We start from the raw sequence: 11,436 nt of genomic DNA, 5'->3' as shown, positions 1-11,436 counted from the left end.
GCGCTGTAATGTTATTCTGGTCTCAAGATGCAAGCTTAGAGGTGGAGATGGGAGTTCAAGTGGAAGGGCAATTTTCTGAGCATTTGTCGTCTCCAGGTAAGATATTAAGAGCTCGGAACAGAACACTTCCTGCCTTCTATGCGCCTCTCCGCTTGGGGCGAGGTGCCAATGGTATATCAGTGATGTATCAAGGCACTGAACTCCTGCAGATACCCACTATACCCGCTACAGCCTCGAATGATGTTATGAAGAACACAAGTAAATGCTTAAAGCTGAGCAATGTATCAATCTACCTTCCAAACTCCGGTCGGGATACCGAGCGGCACCTCAGAATCATGATCTTCCATTACCTCCTGCAAATCAGACACGTCGATTTTTGAAGCCGAGTCCTCGTACCAACCAAGCCTAGAGCTAACACGTACACTTCGGAGATCCGGGAAGCGTCCTTCTTCGACTTGAAAATACAAGTGGGCAGCGGTAGGGGCTAGGTCCGGCGTGTAGGATGACGATGCGTCCAGATCCAAGATACGTAAGTGATGCGGAAAATCGCAATTTATGAAGAGATTCCCTAGGGTAATGTAGTCCGCTGATACCCGTAAGGCGATCAATTTAGGGCACTGGGATAGTAGGTAATCTAGGTCTCCTGGTGCTAATCGGGGCATTGGATGCCTGATAGTAAGATGTTGGAGCTGGGGACCAATTCTTCCTAGGGCGACACGTAAGGGAGAACCGTGAACTTGTGAACAGTGTTGGATGCTGAGTTTCTCTACGCATGAAGGTAGGTTGGCCAAATGAGTGGTAAGAAAGTAATCATCGACTCCGCCAGCCAAGTGCAGAGCTTTTAACTTTGGTGGCCAAATATATGGGATAGAATCCTCCAAGTCCCTCTCATCACGGCTTGAACTTCTTGGGAAAAATAAAATTTCCAAGTCTTCGAGCGATTTCAGCGCTTGGAATAGTAATCTATTGGATATAGAAGCCGAAATCAGACTCAAGTCCAAAAAATGGAGCTTGGTACATTTGCTGAGTGCCGCAAAGCTGTTTATACCGAAGCTGGACTGGGGGGCAACAAATTCCTCGATATTTCCCTTGAGACGGCCCAATAATCGCGCAGTCAAACTTCGAGAGCTGTTATGGACGAGCGCAGACATATCGAGACGCTTGACGAGAATAGAGAGGGGAGACTTTCGGATGTGGGCGTTTTTGGAGGGGCAAACGGTCTGGACGAAGGAGTTGAAGTTGCCCCCGGTTAGGTATGGCCGTTCATATAGAAATGTAACAGCAGCAGAGTACCATGCTCGCGACACCAATGAGCAAGAGTAAAAGGTGGATTGCGAGGGGGCGCGGCGGGGGAGGTAGCTGAGGATCTGTGTAATAATTTCGGTGGGGAGTAGGATTTCGCGGGAGGCATCTCTATGATGGGGAATAGGAGACGAAGACTTCGGTGAGGGAGGTCCAGATACGTCGGAGGGACTATTGACAGTGTCCTGTGAAATGGAGGGCTTGAGTCGCTGGGGCATCTCGACGTTCCAATTACTTTGAGCGTCCAGCGCCATGAAGAGGGCGTTTGATGGCAATAATCGAGGGTGATTTGGTTTGGTTGCTACCAAAATTAGTGGAGAGCAGATAACGGCATTAGCCAGGTAAATTATGACCCGGGGAGCAAGTTATTTGTCGTTCAATCGTACAAAGATGAAGATGGGATCCAATTCAAGGCTCCGCTCTACTGGGAAGCTACGAAGTATGACGCCGAATATCAAAATTCCACATGCTGACTCAGCACAAGGCTGCCAAAGCATCAGCCTGGTAAACCTTCCCAAGCAAATAAAATTATCAAACATCCATTTATCTCAATACGGAATCATGTCTGGCACCAAACGGAAACATGGACATGAACAGCCAAATGAGTCTCCTAGCAATAAGACGCGCTCTCGCCCACCCCCATCCGTCGAAGCACGCGTCGATCCAACCTACGGCCAACGAAGCGCAATACCTGGATTGGATGATGAGATAGGAGCTGACTTCGATGAACACAGCCTTAACTATGACATTGATGTAGATGCTCTGAATTATTTGAGGGCTGTTAGGTGAGTTATTCTTTGCACTTCCATCTAAAGTCATCTGCTGAGATAGTTTTCTTTCCTACAGTCAGTGATGCTGATTTAAGGTGTTCTTATAGGCAAGAAGCAACTGGCATTCCGAATCTTCTCGTTGCCCCACAACAAGACCGAGAGAATCGAGACATTTACGACAGTGGTATAGGAGACTATCGGGGTTTGTACGGAGACGGCGCCTACTATGCGGCCCCCGAGAGTGTAGATTTCACCGATGAAGAGAGGAGTTTGGCCACGGATCAAAACTTGACATATTTCGATTCCATCCTGAGCCGCTATGAGGCGTTGCGGGCACAACTTCAACAGATACCCCCTGCACATGCTATCGAAAATTTGGACGAGGACCATCCTACATATGTTGGTGCCCTTAACACCTCGGTTGCGCGTTGGTGGAGGTGGAAGATGAGAACTGTAGACCCGCTTCCTGTCCAGATTTCGGGTATGAATAAGAGTACCGTGCTGAGGTTACTCGGATTATTGACGGGAGGGAATTTACTCCAGCGAGGCACGGAGGTGGAGGTGGGCGTTAGCAGATGGACCTGGAGCTTGCTAGCAAAATTACCAGAGAGAGGTGAGTTGACAAGCGAAGAAATTGGCGTCGTGAGAGAGTTAGGCAAGAAGGCTGTCCTTCTTGGCATGGGATTGAAGGACGATGCGGAGTTGAATGAAGGTATGGACGAGGTGGAGGCGGGCTTAGATCGGGGTGAGGAAGAAGACGAGGTCATGGATGTTGTTAACGAGGAAGAAATCCCTATTGCTATCGACGAAGATCTAGCTACCGGCGATGGAAGTAGTATTCTTCCTCGGGGTGGGGCCATCGAAGTTCCAGTTCCAGCTGCAATCCTACACGAAAACAGCCAAGTATCCAGCATTGTAGCTCCGGCGTCGCAGCAACCTGTCAATCCAGAGGCCGTTGGATCTGCCAACACCCTTCCCGTGGGAAGTCAGGTTATGGATATAAACAACCACGCCAGCCCTCCAGACGTGTCACAACCCGCTGATGATTTGGTGGCGGCGAAAGCACGCATATTAAGCAGCCTAAACGAACCGGACGGACAAGGAGGTACTTCAGAGAAACCAAAGGAGCAATCTACCACAGGAAAGCAGCACAAGTGGAATACCAAAGCAACTGTGGATATGATCCTTACCGTGGCAGGGGAAGTATACGGACAACGGGATCTTCTGGAATTCAGAGGAACTTGGGATCAAATATCTTACGGCTCGTGAGAGTTTTCATGATAATTTTGATTCCCAACTCTTCATCTGAAAAGTATGGTCTTATCGGGGAATATGTTCCTATGTTTCCCTATGTAAGTATGAGACCTAGCGCTGTGGGCACCAGGACTATTTCCAAAGGTTTCCAACGTAATATCTCAACAAATTGGTCTACAAAGTCGACTTGTTAATAATCAATCACTTAATCTCTACCACGTTGTAGCTCATTTGCTGGGACACTGTCTGACCCTCTAATTTATATCATAAATTCCAACCTTATCTTGTATGGCTAATGCAAGCGTAGTTACGAAGTATCCTTTTGCAGTTTATTGAGACTACAGGTGGCCATCTATTAGCAGATGGTACTATTAACCTGTTATTTGCATCCTGTAGCACTATTGGCACTAAGAGTGCACGATTTAGTGTGCTAAGGCGACGGTGGTTTGCAGAACGGTCATGTGACTGCCCTCCTTCATTTTTTTACGACCTTGTCTACTCGTTGGGCTGAGTACGCCAGCCACTACGGCCTCTTTGGTTTCGGCGAAGTTGCTTCGACAGAGGCCATATATTTCCTCGTAGGCAGGCATCTGTGCTCTAGATTCGGAACTCTTAATACTCTATATTCTATATTCTATATTCTATGGTAGAACTCTGCGCTCGCTGTCTATGGACTCCCCTGCTCCCCCCGCCCTCCCAAAAATGAAAAAGTCATACGCTCCGTCTAAAAGCGCCAACCACACCTGATGAAAAATGAGACTCACAGCATTGTCACTACTGGATTTGACCGTTCCAGCCCTGCTGCTTGAGGGCCCATTTGACCGCGTCAAGGACATCATTAACAATGACCTTGGGTTTGTATGTAGGATTGGATCCTTCCCTAAACACCCCTGTCTTCACAAGAACACTGGTCCACTCAGTTCCAAGTGGACTTTTAAATTCATTTGCGCCACGAATATCGCTTTCGGGGTTGTCTCCCACCATGAATACACGGTCCAACTTGCCAACTTTCTTGGCCGGTTCACCCAATAGCTTAGCACGATATCTAATCAATAGTTTCTCGGCATATTCATATGTGTGTGTATGCGGCTTTCCGATGGTAGTCCGTCTTAAAGCTGCACCATCTGTCGTAGCGCTCCAAACTCCTTCCAATGAAGCCTGGAAGCCGCCCTGGCCGAGTCTTGGCATATGGTAGGATGTAGCCCAGAACAGGTCGGGGTTGGAGAAAAAGAGTTTGGGTTGACCATCTTGCTGCCAGCCATTGTTGGGAAGAGAGGGGTCACCATTCTTTTCAGAATATGTGCCGAGAATACCTTCCTTCGACAGTAGCAAATCCAGAATGATTTGAGTATCCAATGCCCAATCACGCGGATCATTGAACACAAATATAGCATCGATTTTGAGGGATTTGGATGGGTTAGCAGGGTCGATGGGGCGGGGTAATGGACGCGTATTATTATGGTAATAGTCAGAGAAAATCTGGTTGAAGGGCCAGATGTTGGGGTGTGCCATGAGGATATCGCCAGGTGTGACAACGTTTTTGAATCCGTACCTGTGTGGAGCATTAGCACTATGCATCCTAGTTTGCGTAACATGAAAAGCTTACATTTCGGCAACCTTTCGGCACTTGTCCCCGTCTCCACCGGTTACAAGGATAGTCTTGTCCTCCAGGCTCTGCGTCTCTTCCGAACCTTCAACTAGCTGCCTGAAAGGTGTATGGGACTGGACGAAGTTCTCCTCTGTCAGGGGAATATTTAACTTCTTGCTCAACTCTGCGACCCTTGCGCTTTCATGCTTGCCGCCTCCATTGGTAAGGAGGATAAATGGAATATTGTTGTTGTGGAGGTGGGTAAGAGCAGCGGAAGCTCCAGGAATTGGGGATGAGGATCGTAGGAGTACACCGTCAATACTATGTAGGGCCCAATCGTTAATAAATATTTTTTTTAGGGTGAAGCAGAAAAGTAGCGAGGCAATTGACTCACTCAAAAGCAAAAGCAAAGTTCGGTGAGCCATCCTCAGCAATGCCAGTAGTGGCACTACTAAAGCGCCGCGAAACGCGTGAAGGAGCCATGCCGAAGGGCGAAGGTAGCAACTGTGGTATATGTGCTTTAGGATGTGAAAGGTGACTTCTTGTCGCCCATGGCAGGGGAAGAGGATTGAGGTGTGAAGCTCCAGCAGTCGGGGAGAAATGTATCGACCGGCGAGAGGAGTGCGTCCGAAGTGAGTGACACCGCCCTTGTTTGACAAGTCGCCAGGCGGTGAACGTTAACCGAGGCATATTCCCCATTGAAGACGAATAGAAAGGAAACGTGCATGGCTGCATCTTGGAAGGAGATGAACTGAATGGTTGAAGGACGAGCTTTGGTGATTGGTGATCGATGTCGTTACGAGCATGTGCCTGAGCTCCACAATACTGTACTTCGAAACCACTCCGCTAGTCTTATCTTATCTTCGGGCCGATCCTGTCGCTAACATTAAAGTCTTGGCTACTCGACCCCTTTATCTACGCCTTTTCTCGCTTCAACTACGCCATAACTAGTACAGCGCTCCCATTCTAGTGGCACATAAAAGATCACGTCTTTCCCCTTACCGTGAGTTATGTTCTGTTTCCAGATTAATGTTATCAAGCGGCTATTGAGCCAAAAGAAGTCGTGGAATGGACTTTGCGGATCAGAATATCACCTGGTACATATTGACCATTTGTGGTAGTTACAAATAAGAGAGCATCGCCATAACGATTTCCATCCATTGCTGTAAATCTGCGGCACAAAGGACTCCGCTGTAAATATACGCACACCTAGCTTAACTTAAGTATATGAAGACGTAAACACTTTGGCTAATCAGCTAAATTCAACTAATAAAAACCTCCTCTATCGTGCCACCCGCTTCCCTATGTGTAGCAGCAAATATCCATGACCAACATCCGCAACAGTAAGTAGAAATCTTTTCTGCAACCACACTATATCTCAACTTATACATAGCTTAATTCTACTCAATCATTGATTAACTGACCGTCTATGTATGTCAACATCCAACTAGGCGGTGACTAGGATTCCTCCCAGGAGATTTGTGATCCCTAAAAATCACTCGTCATTAGAGGCGGCCCATGATTTCGAATGAGATAACTTACATCCATCTACCACGTCATTGACGACACGCCTTTGGGTTCACTTGTTGGCATCGGCGGTAGACTGGGATTTGAGTTGTGGCCAGTCGACATTGCAGTTAGCATCCATAGCCTTCTGCAGGGAAGCACCCTTCCAGCCAAAGATGTAATCAGCATGCTGCCCAAACCCGGTCCTGCAAATATGTGGTTAGAATCAGACATTTTACTAGAGGTGGGGGCCTACGGGTCGCCCATGCTAAAGACAAAAGGCTGCGAGCCATCCGTAGGCCATTCGGACTTGTCATTAAAGGCTCTGGTCTCCCAGACAGCCTCGTATAGGATCTGGGGAATCTTAACGGGGTGAGTTGATGGGCAAGGACCATTAGATTCGAAGCTTCCACTGCTTGGGTAGGCCACATGGTCCTTGTGATTGGCGCTGTCAAGGTTCTTTCCGTCCCAGCAGCTGATGTTTATTTGTGCAAGTTACTTACGTGATAGTAGGGGTCGGTGACTTACGTCGGAAAGAAAACATTTGCGCGAATGCCCCCTAGACACGCCTTATTGGGCAGCTCCATAGTATCCGCGCCAGTTCCTAGGGCACCGTTTTCTCCACCAAAATTCTTGTCGAAGCAACGGAAGGTAATCAATCTAGCGCGATTCGGTAGTCTACCGCTTCGTACGTGACATGACATCTCCGACGAGCATGCGGAAGCCCTAAATTTGGTGTTAAATAGATACTGATTTACTTGTGGAGAGAATTTACTGGACGGAAAGCTGTGACCTTGGTCCTTCCATCATATAGGGGAATGTAGTAAACGGTCATGCCACCGGTAGCCTGCTCAAGGAACTAGTTGCCCATTAAGGGGACACGCTTGAAAGTTCCATTGCGTGCTCGAAAGTACAGAGCCGCGGTGCAGTGGTTGGAAAAGTCCTCGCTAAATGTACAGCTGGTGCAGGTGGAGAATGCAGGGAGATCATTTTCTGGGTGCATGGAAGTATTAAAGGCATTCTAGTATCTGTAAGCCAGCAAATATATTATTAAATTGCAGCAATACGCACTCCTCCAACAATCTAAGCTAGAAGTTAGAAATTAGTCATCCAATCTGTGTCGAATTACTTACCTGGTGCAGATGAGGGACCCAACGGCCCCCGGGTTGACTAAGCTACACTGCCAGATCAGAGGACTTGAATATCTCAAAGGGTTGGATTTTACTTACGGGTCGAGACGGTCAACAACGAGTTGCGAGCAAGAGAAACGGAGCATCGCATGGACGCTTGTTGCGCTAAGCGCCAGGGCGATAACGGAACTCCACTTCATGTTGAATTTTATATTGACAACGATGATAGAGAAGGTGCAAAGAATGAAATGACAAATTAGCGATCGCGGCGCTGCTCAACACCGTCGCGGGTCGAGAGTTGCGTAGCTGGGATATCTGTGTCTTATCCAGGCAGGTCGGAGCGTGTGTAGGAAGGGAGTTGGGGCTCAGCTACGGCGTCTGGCGTGGGTGTTGCGCTGCTGGACGCCTCGGCCGGGGCAGAGTGTCCATAACGGGGAAGCCAGAGACTGTGTTCGCGAAGTGAGGTACGTAGAGAGTTGAGTTCTGTAGCGGGAGAAGGAATCAAGTGGCGTAGATCGTGATATGCGGACTTCAAGGTGGCCGTCACACTCGTTGTTTCTCTCGCAGCGGGATCTGATGGTAGGTTGAGGTTCCTGATGGGATCACTCGTTGATAATGGAATTTTTTTACGGTGAGAGTTTTGCGTTTTTAGATAGAGTTATATATCATATATAATCGGTTGAGGCGAATGAGGGAGCTTACTAGTGGGTGACAAAATTCATGGAACAGCTGGTAATTAGCCGAATGTAAACACCCCAACTCAAGGGTAAACAGTAAATCATGGGCATCAATAGCATCGAGGAAACATACCAAGGACTACAAACATCGCTATTCTGCTCTTTCCCCATCTTCGACTTTAGCTACTTGCCTAAAGTAGGCTCCTCCCTTAGGAACATATATTAGTATACATATCTGTAGTTAGGGCTTGTTTGCCTATACAAGCTTATACAAAAAACTTATTTACCAGATAAATAGAAGAGGAATAATGTTACGAATAATATTAGGCTTCTATTGAATATGGACAGCGGAGGGCCCTTCTGATTCCGTCTTTTGCGAGCTGGGAGTAGAACTATTGTTGTTGATTCCGACTGCTACATCCCGTTTTACCTTCTCATCCGAAAAATGCGCCAAATGAACTGCGACATCATCTCCAAATACCTCATTAATCTCCTCTAGAGACAATCCCTTGGTATTATCACAAGATTAGTGAAAATTTCCAAGACGCAACAAGATAGGAAGCTTACCTCGGGGAAATAACAATAGATCAACGGGACCATAATCGCAGTGATCACAATAAACACGAGGTAGTACTTCCAGCCAATAATGGCAAAAGCTGTTGGGGCAGCTTCCAGATACGGAATCGTGGTCAAAAAGAGAATGGCTCCTGAGAAACCCATCCCAATGGGCCGAATGTGAGTAGGGAAAATCTCAGAACAGTACACATAAGTTGTAGCATCAATACAGGTCCCATAGCTTTGGTAACATTAGAATTGTTCAATTCGCGCTAGAGAACACTTACAATGAAATGTAAAAGAACAAGAAAAACACACCTGCACGTAGACCGGCAACATCATCAGTGCCAGCATACTGTGCGACAATGGTAGCCTCAAAGCAGAGGCATACTAGGCAACCGGCGAGTCCAATGCCTGTAATATGTTAGTTCGTAAAGTTGAACAGATAGCAAATCAACTGACATAATAATCGGACACGTCCGACTCGGTCGATCATGAGAGAACAGAAATAATTTCCAATTGCGGCGCAACTGACATAGGCGGCTGAGAGCAAAAGCGGAATACTTCCAGAGTAGCCAAGATCAGTATATATAATGACGCTATAGTCTATATTATGTGAGTATCACTCTTCACAGTTTTACATGCTTGGTACCTACTATAGATAACAAGAACCCCGGATGACTCTGAAGCAAACATTGTGATCAGGGCGCAAATCATCCGTTTTCGATAGCTCGGTCTTTTCCACAGATCACTGAGACTCTCCTCGCCTTGGCGAAGTTTATCAGCATGTACTTGTCCAGACATCTGAAAGAACTCTTCCTTTGCGAAGAGGTTTTCCGGGTCGGCACCATTTTGATGAAGTCTGGCAATGACGTTTACCTTTACCTTACATCGCCGTCACCGGGCCTGGGTCATAGCCATTTGCGAATCTACTGATTTGAGGCGCGAGAATGACCGAGGCCAAAGACCACCGTCTACGGCTTTCCTTTTGTCAAAACTAGACATCAACTTCTCAAAGTGCTATAGCATCTCCCTCTCCTTCCAAGTACGTCGATGCAATTACCACTTTGCACCACGTCAGCTCCAAGAGTCCTCCACCTCAGTTCGTTGGGACGCTCTTGTCGTTCTTGCACTCGCCAGTATTCGACGAAGCCAGTCCGTCGGTCCCTTTCATATGATTATGATACTATTCAAAACCTGCACATTGACAGCAACACCCGTTTTATCTACCAAGGTTTCACTAGCAAGGCTGTATGAAAGAACCTATGTAGGACTACTAATGGTGATCTGACTACGGAGTAGGCAACCAGTAACGCCAAAGATACCATCGAATATGGCACGAAGGTGGTTGGAGGCGTCTCGCCAGGAAAAGGAGGCAGTACACACCTTAATCTACCCGTCTTTAACACAGTCCGAGAAGTATGATTATCTCCAGCCTCATAGAAATTTATATGTGCATGGATGCTAATTCACGGCCCCACATTCAGACTATGACGACTGTCAAACCCCATGCCAGTGTTGTATTTGTGCCAGCTGCATTCGCGGCGAAGGCCACTGAGGAGGCCATTGAGGCCGAGATCCCTCTAGTGGTTTCTGTCGCGGAGCACATCCCAGTGCTAGATATGCTTAGAGTGCAAGATATTCTACGAACGCAGTCGAAAACGAGACTCGTAGGTCCCAATTGCCCTGGAATAATTGCACCAGGACAGTGCCGAATTGGAATCATGCCGTACAAGCAGTACATGAAAGGCAATATTGGAATTGTAAGCAAGAGTGGCACGCTAAGTTATGAAGCCGTCGGGGCGACCACCAATGCTGGTCTGGGACAGAGCATTGTTTGCGGGATGGGTGGAGATATGTTGCCAGGTGTGTAGACCCTAATCATTGTCGAAAGAGCATTGCGTAACCGGTCAATATAGGGACAAGTCTCGTTGACGGCCTGCGACTTTTTTTCACGCACGAGCAAACCGAAGGCATAATCGTCATTGGAGAAATAGGAGGTAGAGCCGAGTTTGACGCGGCAGATCTCATCAAAGAATACATTGCATCGACCCCGAATCCCAAACCGATTATTGCAATGGTAGCGGGCCGGACGGCACCGCCAGGGAAGACGATGGGCCATGCTGGCGCATTACTATCACCTGGAGAATTTGGCGCGGAAGCCAAAGCCCAAGCTTTGGCAGCTGCGGGTGCCATCGTGGTAGAGCACCCCGGGTTGATGGGACCAAAAATGCGCAGCTTGTTGGGTATGTAATAGTATCGATTTAGACTTGTGTCCTATATATTTAATCAAATGCCTGGACATCTGCTTTCATCCCTACCTTACCATCGTGTGTCCAGAGTTTCACTTCATATTGTCCGTCCGCTTTGTCTTCTAGATTCAACTGATAGGACTCTTCAGCATACACTAGCGATGTAGCTCTGTACTTGATGCTTTGAGGAAATGGGATGCTTCCCTTCGGTCTCGTGTCTCGCCATAGGTCAAGAATGTGGATGAGGTTGAGAGGTCCATGAACAACTAGATTCCGATGGCCCTCCACCAGGGTAGCGAATAATGAATCTTGTGCGCATTAAAGGTGAGAGCCGAGAACGGAAAAGTGAGACTGGGGTGTGTGTGAAATCCCGAGGTTGGGACCCTGGAAAAACTCAAGTAT

The 11,436-nt window shown here is 47.6% G+C and overlaps 7 protein-coding genes across 7 annotated transcripts; 2 read left to right on the top strand and 5 right to left on the bottom strand.

The window, feature by feature from the left end:
- Positions 1–284: 284 nt before the first annotated feature.
- Positions 285–1,556, bottom strand: BP5553_06629 (Uncharacterized protein; the record flags this gene model as incomplete). Its single annotated transcript, XM_032015252.1, has 1 exon — positions 285–1,556. The coding sequence occupies one exon, from the start codon at positions 1,554–1,556 to the stop codon at positions 285–287; it is 1,272 nt and encodes a 423-aa protein (XP_031868673.1).
- Positions 1,557–1,863: 307 nt separating this feature from the next.
- Positions 1,864–3,341, top strand: BP5553_06628 (uncharacterized protein; the record flags this gene model as incomplete). Its single annotated transcript, XM_032015251.1, has 2 exons — positions 1,864–2,087; positions 2,180–3,341. 2 exons carry the CDS (start codon positions 1,864–1,866, stop codon positions 3,339–3,341), a joined length of 1,386 nt encoding a protein of 461 aa, XP_031868672.1.
- Positions 3,342–4,100: 759 nt separating this feature from the next.
- Positions 4,101–5,397, bottom strand: BP5553_06627 (HAD-like protein; the record flags this gene model as incomplete). The annotated part of the gene is made up of 3 exons (XM_032015250.1): positions 4,101–4,878; positions 4,933–5,235; positions 5,309–5,397. The coding sequence occupies 3 exons, from the start codon at positions 5,395–5,397 to the stop codon at positions 4,101–4,103; spliced, it is 1,170 nt and encodes a 389-aa protein (XP_031868671.1).
- A 1,096-nt stretch (positions 5,398–6,493) lies between these two features.
- BP5553_06626 (uncharacterized protein) lies at positions 6,494–7,124 on the bottom strand (the record flags this gene model as incomplete). Its single annotated transcript, XM_032015249.1, has 3 exons — positions 6,494–6,626; positions 6,677–6,895; positions 6,949–7,124. The coding sequence occupies 3 exons, from the start codon at positions 7,122–7,124 to the stop codon at positions 6,494–6,496; spliced, it is 528 nt and encodes a 175-aa protein (XP_031868670.1).
- A 155-nt stretch (positions 7,125–7,279) lies between these two features.
- BP5553_06625 (uncharacterized protein) lies at positions 7,280–7,750 on the bottom strand (the record flags this gene model as incomplete). The annotated part of the gene is made up of 4 exons (XM_032015248.1): positions 7,280–7,441; positions 7,488–7,503; positions 7,554–7,595; positions 7,650–7,750. 4 exons carry the CDS (start codon positions 7,748–7,750, stop codon positions 7,280–7,282), a joined length of 321 nt encoding a protein of 106 aa, XP_031868669.1.
- An 808-nt stretch (positions 7,751–8,558) lies between these two features.
- Positions 8,559–9,478, bottom strand: BP5553_06624 (uncharacterized protein; the record flags this gene model as incomplete). The annotated part of the gene is made up of 5 exons (XM_032015247.1): positions 8,559–8,735; positions 8,795–9,023; positions 9,070–9,196; positions 9,245–9,388; positions 9,439–9,478. 5 exons carry the CDS (start codon positions 9,476–9,478, stop codon positions 8,559–8,561), a joined length of 717 nt encoding a protein of 238 aa, XP_031868668.1.
- A 357-nt stretch (positions 9,479–9,835) lies between these two features.
- Positions 9,836–11,036, top strand: BP5553_06623 (Succinyl-CoA ligase [ADP-forming] subunit alpha-1, mitochondrial; the record flags this gene model as incomplete). Its single annotated transcript, XM_032015246.1, has 4 exons — positions 9,836–10,033; positions 10,085–10,201; positions 10,270–10,648; positions 10,702–11,036. 4 exons carry the CDS (start codon positions 9,836–9,838, stop codon positions 11,034–11,036), a joined length of 1,029 nt encoding a protein of 342 aa, XP_031868667.1.
- Positions 11,037–11,436: the final 400 nt, after the last annotated feature.

The sequence above is a fragment of the Venustampulla echinocandica genome (assembly GCF_003357145.1).
Source record: "Venustampulla echinocandica strain BP 5553 chromosome Unknown scaffold_4, whole genome shotgun sequence".
NCBI classification, from domain to species: domain Eukaryota; kingdom Fungi; phylum Ascomycota; class Leotiomycetes; order Helotiales; family Pleuroascaceae; genus Venustampulla; species Venustampulla echinocandica.
This window is presented reverse-complemented; position numbering and strand designations above follow the sequence as displayed.